At 39.6% G+C, this 22,786-nt stretch overlaps 1 protein-coding gene across 5 annotated transcripts in view; it reads left to right on the top strand.

The window, feature by feature from the left end:
• Window positions 1-22,786, top strand: part of INPP4B (inositol polyphosphate-4-phosphatase type II B) — a 707,856-nt gene that overhangs the window by 352,083 nt on the left and 332,987 nt on the right. For all 5 annotated transcript variants that reach the window (XM_041758016.1, XM_041758014.1, XM_041758011.1 and 2 more), the window contains 2 exons: window positions 12,472-12,675; window positions 14,748-14,792. In XM_041758016.1, the coding sequence (XP_041613950.1) occupies window positions 12,585-12,675; window positions 14,748-14,792 (136 nt within the window). In that variant the 5' untranslated portion in view covers window positions 12,472-12,584. The remainder of the gene's footprint in view (window positions 1-12,471; window positions 12,676-14,747; window positions 14,793-22,786) is intronic.

The raw sequence follows: 22,786 nt of genomic DNA, 5'->3' as shown, positions 1-22,786 counted from the left end.
CCTTGGTTTTTTTTTTTTTAATTTTTTTTTATTTTTATTTATTTATGATAGTCACAGAGAGAGAGAGAGAGAGGCAGAGACACAGGCAGAGGGAGAAGCAGGCTCCATGCACCGGGAGCCCAATGTGGGATTCGATCCTGGGCCTCCAGGATCGCGCCCTGGGCTAAAGGCAGGCGCCAAACCGCTGCGCCACCCAGGGATCCCCTCTGGCTTGGTTCTGAGTGTGCCGAGCTCAAGGGGCCCCATCGCGGGAGCTGACTGAGCCTTTTGCTTTTACTTTCAATACGGGCGGTGGGCGGGGGGGGGGGGCAACATTGTTCTTACCCTAATTTGAAGCAAAAGAGCAAGACTGACCTCTGATCTTCAGTGAAGCAAAGGAACAGCCCGTCTGCCCGCTGCGCTGAGCTCCCTGCATCGCTGCTTTCGTTCTGTCCTTTGGAACTTCGAGATGTTGCTCGTTTCCACGAGTTTTCGTTTCATAGTCATCGTGGCTCAAGGCGATTTCTCCACCGAGGTTGCGGTCTCCAAAAGGGAGCCCGGTGACTCAATGAAGCAAAGGAGGAAAACATTACCCCTTTGTTGCCTGACCAGAATGGTGGATCTGGGCAATGGGATATGTTCAGATCATCAGAGCGTCTTCGGAAACTTCGATTATTTAGCATTTTTATTCTTTTTCTTTTTAAATAAAATTACTTTTTAAGCATTCTTATTCTTGAATTTTTTTTTTTTCCATGGTGGCTTGTCTACTGAAAGCATATCCCCGTCAGGAGCAAGTAAAAGTTATAGAGATGAGTAAGCCTCACCGAGACAGCTGGTATACGTAGAAGCGTAGAAATATCTAACGCAATGTTCCGTTTTGCGTTGCTTTGTTTTGTTCTTTCCTGGGGCTTCTGGAATTTGGTCATTGAACCCTAGATTGATAGACGTTTTCCATAGATTTCTATCTGTAGGAAAGAAAATAATATAAATAAAATACATGTCTCCTAGACCTTCCTCCTTTCTCTCTATATCTGCCCTAGTATCTTTTTATTTTTTTATTTTATTTTTTTAAGATTTTATTTATTTATTCGTGAGACACACAGAGAGAGAGGCAGAGACACAGGCAGAGGGAGAAGCAGGCCCCATGCAGGGAGCCTGACGTGGGACTCGATCCCAGGACTTGGGGTCACTCCCTGGGCCGAGGACGGCCCTAAACCACTGGGCCACCGGGGCTGCTGTGTATCTTTTTAAAATGATGATAAAAGTCAGAGGATTTTCGTAGGTTAAAACTGAAAGGCGAGTCCAGATAGAACAGAGAGAGGACTTTAGAATGACAAACTCAAGTTCACTTTCTTTTTTCTCCAATTACTAAGTGGAACAAATTGCCTTTTTAGCCTCCCCCACCCGCCCCGCCCCATGAGGCTGCAGTTGTACCTTAAATCTGTTCTGAAGATTAACGTGATGCCCAGAAGGCGATAACCCGGAGCCGCGAAAGCTGCGCTCAGGAAGGGCCCGGAGCACGGAGGCAGCTGGGCCGCTGGGGCCGCCGGGCATCGCCTCCACAGAGCGGGAGAGGCTCCCACGCGGGCATGAGCGGAGCGAAGGACGTGTACGGGCCCAGTCACTTGTTTCCTACCAATCCCTTTCCCTCCCCGTGTGGTTGGAACCTGGTGTTTTCTCAAGGCCCCACTCCCGACGTGTCCAGCCACTGCTGGACCCCGGATGCCACCACCTGGGAGGACCCCGGGACGCTGGCCTGGCCTTCCCGTGAGCTGCCCTCCGAGGTGCGCCCAGGGCCCGGTCTGGGGTGCAGCGGGCGCCTCGGCGGGGCCGTGCCAGGAACCAGGCGGCCGGGCCCAGGCAGGGCTAGCACAGGTGCGGGGGGCGGCAGTGAGGACGGTGGGTGGGAAGCGGCCCACAGGCGGCCAGGCCATAGGTGGGTAGAGGGCAGGTGGCTGCCGAGGCCCAGGAAGACAACCGGCCCACGGTAGTGGGTTTCCAGCAGGCCTGCGGGGGGAACGCGGGGGGCATGCGGGGGGCCTGAGGGCGAGGAGGACGTTGCCCAGGCCTTCCACACCAGGCCCCGAAGGTGGGCTCCGGGTCAGCCGCGGCCCCGACGGCTCCCGCCCTCATCCTCCTTGTCCCACGGCGGCCTCACCATGAAGGTCACGCTGGGGGCAGCCCCGGCTGACGGTTGGCCATTCGGTGGCCCCGACACGGCCGGTTTCCCTGGGCAGCAGGTGGCCCTGAATGCGGAGTCGTTGCCCTGCCCAGCGGTCACGCGCCTCGTGGAGAACAAGGAAGGCCTTGACCTGGAACATGCCTGATTGTTTCTTTTTTTGGCCAGGTAAAATATCAAATTTGCCAATTTATGCCATTTTTTTTTATTTCCTCAAAAGGAGCCTTTCTCCTGAGACCATTTCTTTCATTCTTCTATTACGACCAAACGATATGAATCAGGGTAACGCCCGTTACAGGGAACGGGGCCCTGGCTGCAGAACTCGGAACACCCTTACCCGACGGCGGTAGTGGCTCCGAAGCACCCGCACCATGAGGAAAGAGTCCCCGAAGCACAGGTCGCCCACCGCCCGGGTCCCATTTCTGGTTTTACGCCCTCCTGCCCTACTGCGCGGCGTTGGCTTGGTCCTCGCAAGCGCCGTGAGTCCACACTCCGTCGGCGTCTAGTGGGCTGTGAAGCGATTCGGCATCGCGCTTCCTGTATCCGATTTCTCAAGGCGTCTTGGCTTTGGAAATTTGGGGGCCGCGACAGGGAGGCGAGCAAGTGCAGTAGGTGAGCCCCGGACACACTGTACCATCGCCGCAGTGGAGACTCGCTAGTCCATTTATTTTTGAAATGGGTAGAAATAATCATTTATTCCACATTTTATATCAAAGCGTTGTTTGGGAACCTAAACAAAAGCCACAGGTACATGGTGTCAGGAAGCTTCCAGCACTCCCTGCCCGGACCTTAGGGCAGCGTTAACCAGGGGTACACTTAGCACCCGGCGATGCCTTGCGTCTCTGTCCTCCTGGATGCCCCCGAAACCACAGCCACGTCCGATCCTGTACCCCTGTCCGTCGGGTCACCCTCATTTCGCCGTAGGCTTGGTCATGATTCCATCCTCCCCCGATCTCACTTCTAGAATGTCACATGACGTCCATGGGGGCCTCTGCTCCCGTGAAAAGCAATTTCTTTCACCTTCTCCCCCTTCAGGAAACACGTCCTTTGTCTCTGTTTCTTCGTGGAAACCTGGCGTTCTGGGGTTTTCTGCTTCCCAGCTGCCTGCCCTGACCTGGACTCGCCCTACGCTACAGATCCTGGGGCCAGGCCTGCTGTCCTCCAGGTGGGCCCCTTCCCCTGCTAGGACCTCATTGCACATTGCTGGTATCTGGCCGTGCCACACCTCTACCCCTATGTACCGCGGTCATTGTCCAGATTCCTGCTTTCTTCCAGATTCTTCTATGAGACACAGTCTTCCGTTGGCTCCTGGGTCCCGCCTGCTGTCCTCCTGGGAGATTTCAATTTCTCTTCTTCATGCACAATTTTTTTTTTTCTTGCTGTCCCTAGTGACCAGCAGTACCACCATTTCAGCCATTCAGTTATGCCAGTGGCAGTCCCCTGGACTCCTCGTCACTTCGAACTGAATTAGGTTCTCATCTTCCAGCGTGTTGCGTCTTTCCCCTTTAAGCACTTCCAGCCCAACCTAAAAGCTGTTTGGTCGTATTCCTATTACTGTATTCTTGCTTTTACTCTCCTCCCCGCGTCAGCAGGCAAGACCTCCTCACCACCAACTCAGCTGCCCTTCTTCACGAGGGCCGCGCCGCTGGGGAGAGCCACGCGGCTGGTCAGGCCGAGACCTCTGCAGACCTGTGGCCTCCAGGCCCCGCTGCATGGACCCGGACGACGGCCTCCGCGTGTTCCCTCATCTGGTACTTTTTTAAAGACCAGCCCCAGACTCCACCTGTCTTCACCAACCTCCCACCCAGCCTCCTCCTTCTCATTTCCTCTCAACACACAGCTTTGCCTTTTTTAGTTAATTAAATGTAGAATGAGTCCTTAGGGCATATCTAAGGTATAAAGAAAAATATAGAAGACGCTCTGTACCTATTACTCAGTTTAATAAATAAAACTTTCCCAATACACTTGAAATGCCTTTGTTCCCTTCCCGATCGCGTCCCCCACACTTGTCCTCCCAAACTCCGCAATGGCTCTGCTTTTAGTGTTTTTCATGCATTGTATGTGCCCCTGCACAACATAGAACCCAGGTACCCTTTTACGTGTTTTAAGATTTTCTGTAAGTGCCACCGTCCCTTGGTCTTCCTGTCCCTCCTTCCTCTTTCTCCTCTTTTCTTTATACTTCGTGAAGTTAATCAGTGTTGATATACTTTGAAATGAAGATCCATTTTGTGTAAAATGAATAGGCTACAATATATTTGCCCATTTTCTTACCGATGGACATGTATCCTGTTGCAATATTTTGTGTAGCAGTTGATTTATTATGAACGTTCCTTTAGTCGCCGTTGGGTATGCACCTTCTAGAGGTTTTCTACACCATATCCTTAGAAGCAGAGTTGCCTTTCAGCTTGTAGCATTGACTTGAGAACTTCTTTTCCAATATAAGCATTTAATACTATAAATTTTCCTCTAAGCACATTTTGATATGTAGCATAGTGATTTCTTCTGATTTAAAAGTACACGTGGGATCCCTGGGTGGCTCCGTGGCTTAGCACCGCCTGCAGCCCAGGGTGTGATCCTGGGGTCCCGGGATGAGTCCCACATCGGGCTCCCCTCAGGGAGCCTGCTTCTCCCTCTGCCTGCGTCTCTGCCTCTCTCTCTGTGTGTGTCTCTCATGAATAAATACATAAAATCTTTAAAAATAAATAAATTAATTAAATCTTTAAAACAAGTACATGCACACACATTTTTATTTTAGTTTGTTAAAGTTTATTTCACAACCTAGGATATAATTTTAGTAAATATTCCATGTATACTTTGAAACAAAGTGTGTATTCTGTTGTTGTCGGATGAATTGTGCGATAAATGTCAATTACGTCAAGTTGTTGGTAGTGTTATTTTACTATTTTATATCTTCACTGATTTTTTTGTCTGCTTGTTTCATCCACCATTGCTGAGGGAGGAATGTTGATGTCTTTAGGTATATCATTGTGGATTTGCCTATTTCTCCTCTCAGTTCTTTAAGCTTTTGCTTCATAGATTATGAAGCTCTGTTGTTAGGCGCATTTACCTTTAGGATTGTTATCTTCTTGGTGAATGACTGTTTTATCACTATATCATTGTGATATTCCTTTACATGAGATCTATTTTATTTGATATTAATAAAGTCACTGCAAATTTCTTTTGATTACTGTTTCCATGATATAACTTTTTCAATCCTATTACTTTTAATTTATGTCATTATATTTAATTATAGTATGAAGTATATAATCAGGTCATTTTTATCCAAGCTGATCATCTTCTCTGTCTTTTAATCGGTGTGTGTGTGTGTGTGTGTGTGTGTGTGTGTGTGGTTTGCATTTAATATGTTTATTAATAGTGGTTTGATCAAAAACAAACATTTTGCTACATGTCTTCTACTTATTCCATCTGTTTTTGTTCTTTACCTCTGCTTTTAAATTTATTTTGTATTTTTTGTTATTCTCTTTTACCTTCACTATTGGCTTATTATTTATACTTATTTTTAAAAGTTATTAGTAATTACTCCCAAAATTACCATAATTTTTTAAAACGATTTTATTTATTTATTCATGAGAGACACAGAGACCGAGAGAGAGAGAGGCAGAGACACAGGCAGAGGGAGAAGGAGGCTCCATGAAGGGAGCCCGATGTGGGACTCGATCCCGAGTCTCCAGGATCAGGCCCTGGGCTCAAGGTGGCGCTAAACTGCTGAGCCACCAGGGCTACCCCATAAATTTTTTAATTAATTAGCTTACCTTCAAATATTTTAGTGATGTAATTGTATCCTCTACTTTTATACTTTTAGTGTTAAGGACTGTTTACAACAATAACTCCCCATTCATCCTCATCATTCCTTCTTGCTGTGTTTTTCTCTTCTGATGCGCTATAAGCACGTAATGCATGGTTACTCTTCTTGCTTTAGGCCAGTGGTTAGCAAGCTCTGGCCTGCAGGTCAAATCCTGAATACTAATTACTTTTACAAATAAAATGCTGTAATAGGACCATGACTCTTTGTTTATGTGTTGTCAACGGTTGCTTTTTTACTACCACAGCAGAGTTGGATGGTTGTGACAGAAACTGAATAGTCCAAAAAACCTAAAAATATTTACTCTCTGTCTTTCACAGAAGTGTGCCAAACCCTGCCTTAGGCAATTATCTTTTACAGTCAGTACAGGTGAGAAAAAGATTAAACTAACATTTGCTTTCCTTTATCCCACTCACAGCATTCTAGTTTTCTTTTGTAGATCTAAGGATGTCTCTGTTACATCACACTTGAAGAGCGTCCTTCAGTATTTCTTGCAGTGCCGGTCTGATGATAATGAACTTGTCAGTTTTTATTTGTCTGGGTAAAAGCGTTTGTCTCTCTTAATTTTTACAAGTTATTTCTACTTTGTATAAAGCTCTGGGTTGATGTTTTTCTTCTTTCAAAACTTCAAGATGTCACTTACATACCAATAAGAAGTCCAAAACATTTTCTTATTTTTGTTACTTTATATGTAACTTGCCTTTTTTTTTCTTTGATTGCCTTAAAATTTTTCTGTTTATCTTCATTTTTCAGTAGCTTGAATATGATATACATAGAAGTTCTTGGTTTGTGATTTGCTTGTTTGTTGATTGGGGTATGTGTGTTTTCTTTTCTTTCTTTCTTTCTTTTTCCTTTCTTTTCTTTTTTTTTTTTTTTGTATGTGTGTTTTCCTACTTTAGTATTTCCTGAACTTCTTGGATTGCTGTTTTGATATTTAATACTTTTGGAAAATCTTAGGCCACAATCTCTTCAAACATCTATCTTTTTCCTTCTTCTGAGATTCAAATAACACATATATTTTGCTTGATATTGCATCACAGCTTTTGAACGCTCTCATGCATTTTCACTTTTTTTCTTTGTGTTTCAGTTTGGGTGATTTCTATTAGCCTCTCTTCAAATTCACTGATTATTTCCTTGATGGTATCGTATATACTAATGAGATTGTCAAAGGCATTTTTGATCTCTGTTTTGTGTTTTACATTCCTAGGATTTGCATTTGATTATTTCCAGTAGTTTCTATATCTGCTAAAAATCTCCATCTGGTCATGGAAGTTGTCAGCATTTCAATTAGTGTCTTGAGTATATTCTAATAGTTTCAGCATTTGGGCCATATATGAATCTGGTTCTCTTATTGTTTCCTTTATTTCCCTCTTTTTCTGTTGACTATTTTTCTTTGTCTTCATCTTCACCTTTGTCTTTATGTTCATGTTTGTCTTCATCTTCTTCGGGTGGTGTGCAGGATAGTAGAGTATAAAATAAATAGCACTTGTGCCTGGAAGTGGGTGTTCCTCTCTTTCTACTAAGCCTTTGATTCAAGTCAACCTGGTCAGTAACTGACCCAGGTTTGGGTTTTGTGGTTACTGTAGCTCCCTGCAGTACATCACCAGTTTCAAGTTCCTCTAGCACTCATTTGTACTTAGAGTGGGGTTCGGGTGGAGACTGTCCCCTACTCTCCACGTAAGGCTTTGCCTCATAGCTTTTACCTACCAGAGGTTTACTATTCATGCTTTTACGCCTCCCCCAGCGGTAGGTAGCTGCTACTGGTTTCCTACTGTTTTTGGGACTGGTAGTTGGGTGGAGACATTCTCTGTTGTGCTATTTCAGCCTTGATCTTAGGCAAACTCTGTCTACCTGGGTCTGGGGTAAGGCTTTCTCGGTGGTCCTGTCCTTCAACTGGTAATGGAGGAACAGAGGATCTCTAATGGTCTGATGCCAGGAAACGTTCCTGTACCTCTCTTAGTTGCAGTGAGCCCTGGCGGCCACAGAGCCTGAAGTGTTCTGTAGGGAGGAGGACGTAAGTGGTGTGTCTCCAGTGACTGCTCTCCTTCCGCAGGCCTGAATCCCCAAGGGCTGCTTTAACCAGAATCCCAGTTTGTTCCCAGTCTTTCTCATGAGCATCTGTTGAGGATGAAGAAGAGTCCGTTAGTGGATGCAGACTACCCTTAAGTTTATGGCTTTCAGTGTCTCTGTACTTTCATAGTAGACCATCCTTGACTTTCAGTAAGTTATTAGATATTTTGGCTGAATTCTTATTACCAGCTTATGTGAGACCTGACATCTCTTCCTCCTGTGGAGGGAAACTGTTCCATGAAGGCACTTGCCTGTTCTTGGATTTCAGGCTAGTTGGCTGCTCTGAGACTTCTGTTCTCAGATTAGTTAAGGAAAAGTTATGATTTTATAGATTCAGCTTTTTCTTGAATTTATACTGGGAGTAATGGTCTTTATATTCTTGTGTATCTTAAACCGAAGCTGAAAATGTCTGTGTTACAGATACATTTCCCTAGTACGTAATTTGTTACCTCACTTTTTATGGTATCTTTTATTTACAGAATTTTTTATTTTAATGTACTCAAAATTATTAATATTTCCTTTATGGACTGTGCTTTTGAAGTTAGATCTTTTGCACTCCATAGTTCATAAATATGTTTTTTTCTTGAATGGAAAAAAAAATGAGGCCTTTGGGGAGAATATCCTCAAGTTTCTGTTCATACTTGTCAGATCATGCCTCTTTTTCTCTTCACCTCCCTCTTCCTCTCATTATGGCAGATTACATCATCTAAATTTTTCCTTGCTCCATCAGTCATATTCCTTTCTCCTTCATTTTCTCTTTTTCAGTTATTGTTTTTATTTTCTTTGGATTTATTTCCAAAAGTTGAATTCCTGGATCATATGGTAATTCTATTTTTTAAATTTATTTGAGGACCCTCCATACTGTTTTCCATTGTGGTTGTACCAGTTTACATTCCCACCAACAGTTCCCATGAGGATTCCCTTTTCTCCACATTCATGGCATCACTTGTTAGCTCTTGTCTCTTTGATGATGGATATTAGTGCTTGCTTCAGCAGCACATATACTAAAATTGATGATGGATATTATAACAGATATGAGGTGATATTGCATTGTGACTTAAAATTGCATTTCTCTAGTGATGTTAAGCATCTTTTCATTTACCTATTGGCCTTTTATATATCTTCTTTGGAGAAATATCTATTCAGATCCTTTGACCATCTTTAAATTGGGTTATTATCATTTTTTGCTGTTGAATTGTATAGGCTTTTTATATATTTTTGGATATTAAACCCTTATTAGATAATTGGTTCACAAATATTTTTTTCCTATTCCACAAGCTATCTTTTCACTTGGTTGATGGTTTCTTCCACTGTGCAGAGGCTTTTTACTTTTATGGAGTCCCACTCATTTATTTCTGCTTTTGTTGCTTATGCTTTAGGTGTCATGTCCAAAATTCCATTACCAGGACCTATGTCAAGGAGCTTTATTCCTATATATTCTTTTGGGAGTTCCATGGTTTTTTACATTAAAGTCTTTAGTCCATTTTAAGTTAAATTTTGTGAGTGATGTAAAATAATGGATGTTTCATTCATTTTTAAAAATATTTATTTATTTGAGAGAGAGAGTGGGGGAAGGGGCAGAGGAAAAGAATATCCAAGCAGACTCCCACTGAGTATGGAGCCCACTGTGGGGCTTGATCTCACAAACCATGAGATCAGGAGCTGAGCCAAATCCAAGAGTCAGATGCTTCACTGACTGAGCTATCCAGGCACCCCAAGTTTCATTCTTTTGCATGTGACTATCCAATTATCCCAGAACTAACTAACTAACTAACTAACTAACTAACTAACTAACTATTTATTTATTTACTTACTTACTTATTTATTTTTAAAGATGTTAAAGATCTCTCCTGAAATCTAGACCCATATGTTCAACTCTTTTCCAAAAACAATGTGGTTAGAACTGAACTCATCATCCTTGACTAAAATCCCTCCTCTTTATACTCCAGACAATTTAGTGGTCCATAATTTACTGGTTTTCATCTGAAATTCCTGTCTTTCATCATCTCAATTCTAAATTGCATCTAATTCCATTACTAGGGCTAGGTAATTTTATTTAATAAATAGCCCTTTACCCTATTTAATAATTTTCTTTGGAATCCAGATGCTTTACTCTAGTCATCTGTTTCTGTTTTGACCTAGAACTTCTTTATTATTTCATTTTCCTAGAATATTAAAATGACCTTTATGCAACTTGGTTTCCTTTATAAGTTGCCACATTTTAGTACATTCTCTACTTTGACAGCCAGTAAACTTTCTAAAAAATAAAATGTGATCAATATACAATAGGTATATTTAATGTGGCTTCTTTGTGCTCTGAGAATTAAGTTTAGTGTCTGTGCCAGAGTTTTTAAAATATATTTGTTGTATATAAAAATTTAAATCTATTCTTGTGCATGATCTCCAAACAAAAAATTTTTAAATAGAGAAAGGGAACTATGGTACTTAATCATAGGTAGATGCTATATTTACCACCTAGAAAATGCAGTGGTCTTCTAGAGTTTTTCTAGTAATATAACTGATTCATTCTGAGGAATGTGCCTTGTTAATAGTTGTCAAATATGAAAATTTTCCTCAAATGCAACAAAAGTAGAATGAAAATGAACAGAATCATAACAGGTTGTCATATGATCCATGTCTTATGTATTTGGCTTCATTCTTTGTGAATTTGAAGTTTTCAGTTTTAAATGATGAAATATGCCTAAAATGGCACCATGTTAGTGTTTGTAGGCTTCTTCAGTCCTTTCCAGTTGCCCAAAAGTGAACACTCATGTACACACAGAGTTGACATTTATTTTATTAATTTTTCACTGTAGTGTGTTGAGCTGTTGTTTTGCTAGGACTTAAGGATTTATCCATATTGTCTTATTCAGGTCTCTTTTTCAACTTTTAAGGTAACCAATCAAAATTAAGGGTTGGGTTTTTGGTAAAGAAGTATAGGGAAGTTAACAAAGTCCTTGTATCCAAGTCCCATATGCATGACGGTCTTTCATAGATGTTACCCCACTAATGCTAATGAATTTGTCATAGGTTCTTGATAGAATACAGTTCCATGAATATGTGTCTGTCCTCATCAGAAAAAAACTTGCAAAAAAATGGAAAACATTATTTTAATGCAGAATATAATTTTCAAAATGATGGATTTGGTCTAATTGATAGCACAATGGCCCTTTACCCCAGGCCTTTATTCCTGGTTGTGTCCTGAAAAGCCAATGTGTATTTATCTGCAACTTTATTATAATACTGCCCAAAAATTCAAGATGCTTTCTGGATTTAATTTTTGTGAGATGATCTTTAGAAAGCAGAGCTGAATAACAAAGCTCCTTTGTTAAAACAACAAAGACTACGGCTGTGGATTAGTGAAGTTGGAGACCAAATCATTATTCCAAACCGAATTTGATTATCACTATCTCTTTAAACAACATTGAGCAGACATTTAAAGATTTATTATACATTTTAATTCAGGTGGTAACTTGATTTAAAACAACATTGATTTTTTTTTCTAATTCATTCTTGGTCATATATATCAGGCTAAATATTAAAATGAATTTGAAACTATTTGAGGTTGTCTGCATAGGGTATTAAATTCCTGGAGAGGCTTTCTTTCCCCCATGCTGATTTTCATCATTTTACTGTTACTTTCATTCCCCACCCCCTTGAGCTTTAGCTTTCTAGAATTATTATTTATTCTTTTCACCATACACCCTGATCATTAACCAATTAAAACTTTGTCAGGCAGAGAAGCAAGAGACTCTATGGATAATGATGAGGTTGGAAACTCTCTTGTACAACTTGTTGGCTCGTATTGGAAGAAGAGTATCATGTCAAATTATCCTTACGTGCTCATGAATAATGTTCTAATAAGGATGGATGGAGAGATGAGCTTAACGGGTAGTTCTAATGGAAGGAATAATAATAATATCCACCTTGGTAAAACATGCTCATGCCTTGACAAGATGCTGTCTGCTCTTGCTTCTAAATTAGATGCACCTTAAGTTAGCAGACCCTATTGTTATCTACTGTTTTACAGAATAAACTAGAAGAGAAAGTATACACCTTTCAGGATTTGTTTTTTAATAAATTTATTTTTATTGGTGTTCAATTTGTCAACATACAGAATAACACCCAGTGCTCACCCCGTCAAGTGCCCACCTCAGTGCCCACCACCCAGTCACCCCCACCCCCCGCCCACTTCCCCTTCCCCCACCCCTAGTTCGTTTAGAATAATTAATAAAATAATTGCATAGAGAATACCCATTTAACTTAGAGTGTATGGCATATTAACTGGGGGGGTTAACCTTGAAAATAAGAGTGAGATAGGCAGGAAGGAATTTGCAGTTTCTACCTGTCTTTAATTCTTAGCTTTATACTGAGCTCTGAAGTAACTAAGATGTTTGCTGTTGCTATTTCCTAAATGCAGGATTTCAGCGTGGGATATAGGCCTTTAGTGTGAAGATACGTTAAGCCAGGAATCATCGTCAGTGACATTTAGACACGAAAATTTGGAAGATTAAACAACTGTGAAAGTTGATCATGGAAATCAAAGAGGAAGGAGCATCAGAAGAAGGCCAGCACTTTCTTCCCACACCCCAGGCAAATGATACTGGGGACTTCCAGTTCACAAGTATGTGTTCCTCTCTCTGTAACTCTCTGAAAATGCAAATTAGGTTGAGTAAACACGCATGCATGTGTAATCACAGAAACAAACGGCATGAAATTAACTTTGGTTTGCACTATTTTGTTATAGTGACTTTACGGTGTGCTTCTCACCTTTTACCTTGAGTGAGATAGGAAGTGGTTAAATATCAAATAGTAGATTCAAAGTCCTTAAATATGTAATAAGACACTAATACTTTTTAGGTACACCTTCTATTTAGCATTTATATAATCTCATGTGGAATTGTCTTTTTGAACATAGAAATGTTCTCTTTAAAATCAAAAGCATGTAAGGTGAAAGCACTAGGGCACAACAGCTCCCGTAGACCCGTAGATTGCCACGTCTATACGTGAGAGCGCCGAGTCACAGGAATAGAGCAAGCTCGGAGAGCTGCCGAGATTTGCGTTCGGGCATTAGAATTGGTTTTTATGGGGGACATCTGGGTGGCTCGTGACTTAAGGGTCTGCTTTCCGCTCAGGTCATGATCACCGGCCCTGGATCCGGCCCTGCATGGAGCCTGCGTCTCCCTCTCCTGTGTCACTTCCTTTCTCTGTGTCTCATGAATAGATAAACAGAATCTTGAAAAAAAAAACAAAACAAACAAACAAACAAAAACCTCTCGAGTTTAGGTCTTATTGTTTAGTGTGAATTGTGTCTTTTCTTTCCAGAAGATTCCTGTTGGCAATTTTTTTTTCTTTTTCTTTTTTCTTTTTCTTTTTCTATTTTTTTTCTTTTTCTTTTTTCTTTTTTTTTTTTCCTTTTTTTTTCTTTTTTTTTTTCTTCTGGCAATTTTTTTTAATACTGTCAGACATAATGCCAAACTTTTCCTTTAATTTACATTATAAAAATAATCTTTAGAAAACGGTATTAGTTGGATGAGTTTTCTAAGAAATTTGGTTGTCAGAGCTTACAGAAGTTGTTAATAACTTTAAAAAAAATCTACACTTTCTGAAATGAACAGAGATCTGCCTAATGATTATCACTCTCATCTCTCCTGGAAAGTCTAAAATTTTTAACCATGGTAATGTTAAATGTCAGCAGGAGAAAAAAATAAATGGTTACCATGCAAAAAACGTTCACCCTGTAAATAGATGATTTTATGCAACGAGCTGCTTCTAACAACAAGGTATTAGTACATTTAAATTGTATAAAGTAAATGTACCAGTAGAAATAAACCAGAGAATGATTTTGGTGACTTCTAACGTTTATCATCAAATGGCTTGCTTTCACATTAATTTTAGTTTTGTTTCTTTGGCCAACCATGAATTATCATAAGTGGCATCCAGGTCCTCGTGCACCTTTGTTTGGGAAGCCCCCGAGCTCTGGTATCCGTGGTATCATGTTGCTCCGCATTATCACTTGCCACAGCCTGACCTTGCCACCTTCTAAGTACCGCGTGTTCCCATGTCCTTACCTTTGGTCTCAGACCTGCCCTCCACTCCAACTCATTTAGCCATGTTATTAGATTTCTTAAAAATCAAGAAAAAAAACATATAGAAAGAAGAATTATCAGAATTACCAGAAGAATTTTGTGAGTTATCAACAACTTGACGGAATAACCACCACCATAATGTCCTTCATCACCTTACTAAGGATGCCTCTTTAATTAATAATTTGCTATTTACAACAGGTTGCAGTGGTTTGAGAGAAAAACCTATATAAGAGAGTACTTTTGTGAGGTCCTCTTTTTTTTAGGATTTTGCCTCTGTCTACATGCATCTAAAAGAAACTAACAATTGAAAAATATGTCTTAAATTTGTCAAAGCTGAAAAAAAAAAACAATTTTTTTTTCGGTTTCTTTATAGCCAGAGAGTTAAATAGATCCATCAAAACTTTAGTCACAGTTAGTTCTGCTACAAATATTATGTCCTCCCTGAGAACCACCTGCTTATAAGTCTGGACAATTAACTGAGTGAATTCTTTATGCCAAATAATATATTTATGTGTTCTGGTCAGGGTGAAACATAGCAGTATGTGTTGACATATTTTTGGTCCTGAGTTAAATATCCTTAATCTGAAATCTTACTCATTATTTATAGGTATTCAGAAGACTCCAAATGAACCACAGTTGGAATTCATCCTCGGTAAGGAATTCCATCTTATTTGTACTGATAAATATAGTAGTAACTTGGATACATAGTTTACAATCTTAGGTGGCCTATATCCTTATATCATTGCTTCTGTCATTGTATAATTTAAAGACTTTTATGAATATTGTTCTATAAGACACTTTCATTCTTTAGGGTATGACTTTGAGGTCAGTGGCAGGATGGGTAAAATAGAGGAGATTAAGGGTAGACTTATTATGATGAGCCCTGAGAAATGATATGAAATTGTTGAGTCATTATATTGTGTACTGTGACTACTACAGCCTGTGTTCATTATACTTCAATTTGAAAAAAAATAATAACAAAACTGAGAGGAAAAGAAAATCATTCTATGTGGTGTTAATTTCCCCAATTTGTAAGTAAAGACTCTGAGCCCTCCACCAGCAGCTGACTGCCATCCTGGTGCCCAGCACCTGACCCAGTGCCTGGGCTCCGCGGCCAATGGGCATTTCTCGACATCCCCGTGCCGTCTGCGCCTTGAGCTGAGCCCTGGACTCCTGTAGGTTTTCCTTTTAGCCACTTAAAAAGCTCCAGCTTCTTTTCAACGTCACACACTCAAAAATCCCCTTTCTCTTCCATCTTGATTTTCAGGACAGATCCTTAGTATTTGAGAATGTAGCTATGATTCTAAACTTTGACTTGCTTAAGGAACTTTAAAGATCTGTTGCGTGTAGAGATTTATAGCTTTGTCCGAGGCCGAACGAAAACGTGTGCTCTGGGGCTGATTACTGCTGAGCCAGTCAGTGGCACCGGCTTTGTGTCTGAATTTGGTGTGACTGCACAATGTCATTAGGAAATTAGCTGCAAGATGGTATGGAAAGAGGGCAAAAATATGGTTCCTGCGAACCATTTAGAGACTTTTTTTTCCTCTTATGGTTCTAAAATGTTTTGAAAGCTCACCAATATCTTCACATTTAACTTGCAATGAGGTTTCATAGAATCATACATATAGGAATTCGATTTCATATACAGAGACCAGATACCTAAGTCTTTAAATATTGATATACATGTTTTATATAGTTATGGGCAGGGGTGGCCTGAGTGGCCCAGTGGTTTAGCGCCGCCTTTGGCCCGGGGTGTGACCCCGGGGTCCCGGGATCGAGTCCCATGTCGGGCTCCCTGCATGGAGCCTGCTGCTCCCTCTGCCTGTATCTCTGCCTCTCTCTCTCTCTCTGTCTCTCTCTCTCTCTCTCTGTCTCTCATGAATAAATAAATAAAATCTTTAAAAAGAAAGTTATGGGCAAATTGAAATATATACCTTTACTACCTATAGTAGTTTTCAGTGGTTTGAAGTTTCAATTATTCCATAAATATACATTTCCATTTTATAACAAAATAGATGTCAAATTTATAGTCTTTGCTCAAAAAATTACATTTTGAAGTGTAACTTACTGAGATAATAACTATATATACTTTTTTGTTTTGTTTGTGTCTTCTAAGAGTTTATTTTTAGAGCAGTTTTAGGTTCCCAGCAAAACTGAACAGAAAGTACAGAGATTTCCCATATACCCTCTGGCCCCATAAATGCATAGCTTCCCCATTTTCTGTATCCCCTGTCAGACTGGTACATTTGTTACAGTTAATGATGACATATCGTCGCTCTAAGTCCATAGTTTACATTTGGGTTCATTCTTGGTGTTGTGCATTATATGGATTTGGGTAATGTATAATGACATATATTCATCATTAAAGTATCATGCAGAGTATCTTCATTGTCCTAAAAATCCTCTGTGCTTGGCCTATTCATTCCTCTCTCTCCTAACCCTTGGGAACTACTGATACTATTTTACTTATCAGTCTTAGATCTGATCTGATCAGATCTAGTCTTAGATCTGAAACGTCAAAAAAGACGTTTTGTCTTTTCCAGAATGCCGTATAGTTAGAATCATACAGTATGTAACCCTCTGAGATTCGTTTATTTCAGTTATGTGCATTTAAGTTTCCTCTATGTCTTTTCATGGCTTGATAGCTTTTCTTTTTTTAGCATTGATTAATATTCCAATGTTTGGATATAGCAGAATTTATTTGTCCACTCACCTCCTAAATGATATCTTGGTTACAAAGATACAAAACCTAAATGATATCTTGGTTCCAAATTTGGGAAATTATGGATAAAGCTGTGTGAAAGTTTTTGCATAGACATACATTTTAAACATCTTTAGGTAAATACCAGGGAGCACATTGTTATATGGTAAGAGTATGCTTAGTTTTGGTAAGAAATTGCTAAACTGTCTTGCAAAGTGGCTGCACCATTATTGTGTGTTCCCACCAGCAATGCATGAGAGTTCCTGTTGTTTTACATCCCCATCAGCACTTAGTGTTGTCAATGTTCTAGATTTGGGTATAATTCATTTTTAAACATTTTATTTTTGTTACAAGTATAGCTAAAAGGTGCTGTAAGTTAAGGATCCGAGATTTTTTTATTTGCCCAGGTATTGAGAAATAGAAATGTGAAAACTCAAGCAACTTCTGTGTTAACACCAAAAAACTGTACCTTTTTTTTTTTTTTTCTAGAGAGTTCTCAGATGGTAGCAGATACAGAAAGAACTTGTTTCAGAAAGGGAGTGAGTAGCAAAAGAAGCCTTGGTGCCTCTTGACTCACTGTAACTCTTGCTACTTGAGCCTTTATCTATTCATCTTTCACTTTTAAGAGAATTTTTTTTTTTTACTTTTTTTACTAGGATTTCAAAGAATGAATACTTGTTGGAGTAACTTGATGTATTTCAAAACACAGATAAGGCCTTATTTGCATCCTGGAGAACAAGGTAAAATGTGAAGGAGGCAGAGACAATTGGAGGAAAGGCTGTTAGTCGAACATGGAGGCCAACTTTCAAGAGACAGGGTGCCTGGGCCAAATACATATCTTCTTTTTCAGATAAAATTATCCATCTTGTTCAAAGACCTAGCTACATTTTTTGTTTTGAAAGCCCAGTCAAATTCAGTAGCAGTGCTGTTGTCACTTACATTTCTGGCTTTGAATCATAGATCTAAGAGACGAGCAGCTGTGAGAATTTATTCATAATAATATCCCTCCCATAAAAAAAACACATCAATTTTCTTTTCTCATATTTATTCAAAAAAACCCACCAGAATTCTTAACAACAGATAATTTTATCTTATCATGTGGCAAAAAAATGCCTTACAAGTAAACAAAGTTATTTAGATTCTCTAGAAATCGTGCTGTTGATCCTGGAAGATATATTCCCCAAACTGTTTGTTATGCTTCTGAGAACTTTAAAATCCTCAATTGTCGTATTTCTTGAGAAAAAAAAAAAAAAGCCTTTTTAAGACTTCTTTTTCAAGAACATTACAATTGAATCTATGTAGGTTCCACCATTATATTTCTGGTACTTTTTTGAGGTTTCTTAATCCCACAAATTATTTAAGACCTCACCTGCTAACTAGTTAACTTCATAACTAATAATGAGAGAATACTAGTTTCCTAAATATTTTTATCATTATTATAAATGCATATTTATTTAATCAAAAATGCAAAGCATCTTAATATAAAAAATTATTCGAAAAAAGAATGAAACAAAGTAGGAGGCTTCTTTTCCACCTAAGTTTTCAACTAAATTTTTGATATTTGATTCCTGATTCTTTGCCAAAATATTCAAATAAATTGAGAATTTCAATGGCCTTGCTTTTAAACAGATACCCTAATTTTCTCATATTGCTTTGTATAAGTTACTTTCCATTGAGGATTTGTTTCTATCTTGTTGTAAGTCATTGTGAAATCTATCTGAAGTGATGGCTGAAGTTGCTCTGCTACACCCTTATTCGAGTAACTGAGGTAGGAGATAGTCAGTTGAGCAAGCTAATTGGTTAAAAATGTCTTAATAGGTCAAGTTCAGCATTTATCTGAATAACAAGTGAGTATCTCAGGTCCACTGTCAGCCATATTTCTAGTGGTTTACTGAATTATGTAACTCACTCTTACATCTGCAACTCTGCTTTCACATTTTTCCTCTGTTTCATTTAAATGTGTTGCTACCCTTTTTATGTATGAGATATAATACGTATATTATTTTTATGTATTTACCCTTTTTTTATGAGATATAATTGAAAACCCAAGAGAACACAGATTTTTCTTACAGTTTAATAAAATTGTTCCTGTTTTAACAAACTCAGCATTTAAGAAGAGAAATCATGGGACACCTGGGTGGCTCGATCGATTAAGCATCTAACTCTTGATTTCAGCTCAGGTCATGATCTCAGGGCCCAGGGATAGAACGCTGCTTAGGGGCTCTTGCTCAGTGGAGAGTTCGCTTGTCTTCCTCTCTGCCCCTCCCACTTCCCTCTCTCTCTCCCTCTCTCTCTCTCTCTCTCAAATAAATAAATAAATCTTTAGAAAAAAGAAGAGAGGTCATTTCCTAAAGCTGGGTGCATTTCTTTTGACGCTATTGAGGAAAATATATAGAGAAAACTAATCTTGGCAAAGATAGAACTTTCTATAGACTATTTAAGTTTATCCTCTCAATTATGCTTATAATATTTACTTTTATTTATTTATTTTTTAAAGATAGTGATTTTTTTAAACTCCATCTTTTTTCAAAATTTTTTTTTAAATTTATTTATGATAGTTACAGAGACAGAGAGAGAGAGAGAGAGAGAGGCAGAGACACAGGCAGAGGGAGAAGCAGGCTCCATGCACCGGGAGCCCGACGTGGGACTCGATCCCGGGTCTCCAGGATCGTGCCCTGGGCCAAAGGCAGGCGCTAAACCGCTGCACCACCCAGGGATCCCAATATTTACTTTTATATATCTCCATTTATTTATTTTTTATTTTTTTAAATAAAAATTTATTTTTTTATTGGTGTTCAATTTGCCAACATACAGAATAACACCCAGTGCTCATCCATTTACTAACTCCAAAGTCAACAGAATACTTATGAGTATGTTTTCACATTTTATGTGGATACTACATATCATATATCCAAATCCAAATAGGCGTTAATGTATATTAAGACAGAAAGGAGAGATGGCATGTGTGACGTGCGTGTGCGTGTCCGTGCGCGTGTTGTCCTTGTTCTTTCTCTGACGCTGTGAGGTTATATTCTTAAAGTAATTTGTACCTTGATGGCTGATACTAATGGAAGCCAATGCCCAGATAGAGGGTACATTGAAAGACATATTTCAGGCATGTCAGAAGCCTCCGTGTCAATTATGACAGGAAAGTAAAGACATGGATGCTGGAGCGAAATCTCTAACAATTTGAATCATTCTTTCTTACGAATTGTGTTGGGAGCATAGAAAACTTGTAAGTAAATAATTTCAGGTGGTGTTAAGTTCTACGTAGGTAGTAAACAGAACAACCATATAGAACCTGCTTAGGGGACAGGTAATTGACTTGCGGGGACGGAGGGTATTTGAGATATAGAGGTCAGCGAAGGCCTCGGTGTATCCAAAGGGCCTTAGGATGTGGATACTTATTTGCAGCGTCCATAAGACTCAGGTGACTTTCTAAGCAGGAGGGCCTAGTTATAGTAAATATTTAGGTAGCAGGGAATAGGGTCATAAGAATGGGACTCCGGGGTTCAAAGGTAATGAGTTGGGCTGCTGGTTTGATCAGGGTTGAAACCAAGTTAGGAGTGTATCTGGTCTTGTAGTAAAAAAAGCTTCAGAGGCAATGGCCAACTAGTGAGGGACAGCTTGCCGGAGGGCTGGAATGCCAAGGTCAGAGCAGGACAATTGTGGGATAGAAGAGATATTGATCTAGTGAGATCCAGGCCCCTCGCTCCCTACCTGCAGGGTAATAGGATCAGGCCTGGTGCTTGGACACTGCCAAGCGTCTGGTGAGCAAGAATTAGAGAGAAGAGGGTTCAAAGCCAAGAGATTGTTAAATTCCTTGCCTTTAACCATTGCATTAATCCATATATAAATTTATGGGAAAATTTTTTCCAGAGACTTTTTCCTCTTGAAAGAAAAATGTATCGACTCCTCCCCTATATGTTTTATTAGTACACAAAATAAGACTAATCTGAGGCTCCATTTATTTAACAGACCCTTACTTCATTTTTCAGTTTTCTTTAAAATTGACAAGTCTATAGCAACTGCTATCATTTTCATAGTAAGATAGTGAAAATTATCATAGATAAAGATCAACAATGGGTAATGGAGAAATACATCTGTTATCCCTGCGATATGGCCATATATCATCATACATTTTCAGACATAGTTAATGCTCTTTATTTCCATTTTTTTTATAAGATTTTATTTATTTATTTGACAGAAAGAGAGAGGACACCAGCCAGGGGAGCTGCAGGCCCAGGGGAGAGGGGAAAAGCAGGCTCCTTGCTGAGCCGGGAGCCTGATGTGGGGCTCGATCCCAGGACCCAGGGGTCATAACCTGAGCCAAGAGCAGGTGCTTAACCAACTGAGCCACCCAGGCACCCCTCTTTATTTCCATTTTATTATTTCACTTCTTGACTTTTCTCCTAATATGTCAAATTCAGAATGGATGAAGGGAAGTGTAGGCCACTGTATTTTATTCCAAGAGTCAATCAGCATGTGTGGTTTAATTTTTACAGTCTTAGGTGGAATACTGTACAGTCATAAGAATCATCAGTCAGAAGGATATTTTATCAAACAATGGAATGTGAAAATTGTCAGAGCAGAATAACAAACTACATGTACGACATGACCCTTATTTAACTCTTTGTATTTGCAAAAGAATAAGATTGGATGAATAAGTATGAGTATCTTTAACTGTAGTTATGACAAGTGCTATATCTTCTAAAATCTCCGCAATGTGCCCGTATTAATGTCACAGTCAGGTGTTGTAATTTTTAAAATTACAATGAATAAGTGGAACAAGGAAAGGGGCATAGCTGAAGGAGTAAAATTCTGCTCTTTACCTTCAATTAGCTCGTTGTATAGAGAGTCACACTAAGACTCCTTAAATCATTTAAAGACCTTTAAAAGCCAAGCTATTTTTACAATCTCTGAGAATATAAGAGACTGTGCAAAGGATCAAAATGGTATAGGAAGGAGTAGTCAAAAAAAGCTTCCTAGGGAAGTCTAACTAAAGTTAATTTTTTTTTTTTTAAGGATTTCATTTATTTATTCATGAGAGACACAGAGAGAGAGGCAGAGACACAGGCAGAGGGAGAAGCAGGCTCCCTGCAGGGAGCCCTACATGGGACTCGATCCCGGGACCCTGGGGTCACGCCCTGGGCCGAAGGTGGTGTTAAACCCCTGAGTCACCCGGGCTGCCCAATTTTTGAAGTAAGAAAATAGGATTAAGGAGGAATCACATTCTAGACCAGGAGAGCAGCATAAGCAGACACTTGGTACTTGAAACAAGATAAAGACCTCAGATCCAGAAATCACACATGCAAGAGGCATGTGCTAAATACTTATTTATTGTCACAGCAAGCTACGTATACAAGGGCTAGCCATTTTGTCCTCCTAGAAGAGAAAATGGAAAATGTGCTCCTAGACTTGATTCTTGATTCATCTACTTCTTGGTCTTTTAGATTAGGGATCTATCATCTATCTATCTATCATCTATCTATCATCTATCAGTAATTCCAAGTGTTTTATAAGAAACTAACTTCACATTCATTCTTTAAGCCATGCCAGTTCCTGCCATAAATAGGCAAATTGAAATTTACCACGTAAGGAAACTATTTTTTTTCTACAGAAAAACAAATAATAGTTTTGTAGATACACAACCCACCATACACCTATTTTTGGTAAATGATGTGTAGCATCCCAGAATTCGGTAATTAAAATGCAATTTTGTCACAACATTATGTTATGGCTTAATGACAAGATGTCCTTAGAGAGGTAAATTCAGATATTAGAGTGAGAGCTTATCCTATTTGATTATCAAGCCTTTGTCCAGGAGGGTGTCGATTCGAAATACTTTGCTCTTCTGTTGGATCATACAGTAGGTTATGTGTCCTAATTTTGGCTTTTGGATAAAGAGATATCCTAATAGCCCGGTTAGAAAAAGCAAGCAAACA

This window comes from Vulpes lagopus, chromosome 6 (assembly GCF_018345385.1).
Source record: "Vulpes lagopus strain Blue_001 chromosome 6, ASM1834538v1, whole genome shotgun sequence".
Taxonomy (NCBI): domain Eukaryota; kingdom Metazoa; phylum Chordata; class Mammalia; order Carnivora; family Canidae; genus Vulpes; species Vulpes lagopus.
This window is presented reverse-complemented; position numbering and strand designations above follow the sequence as displayed.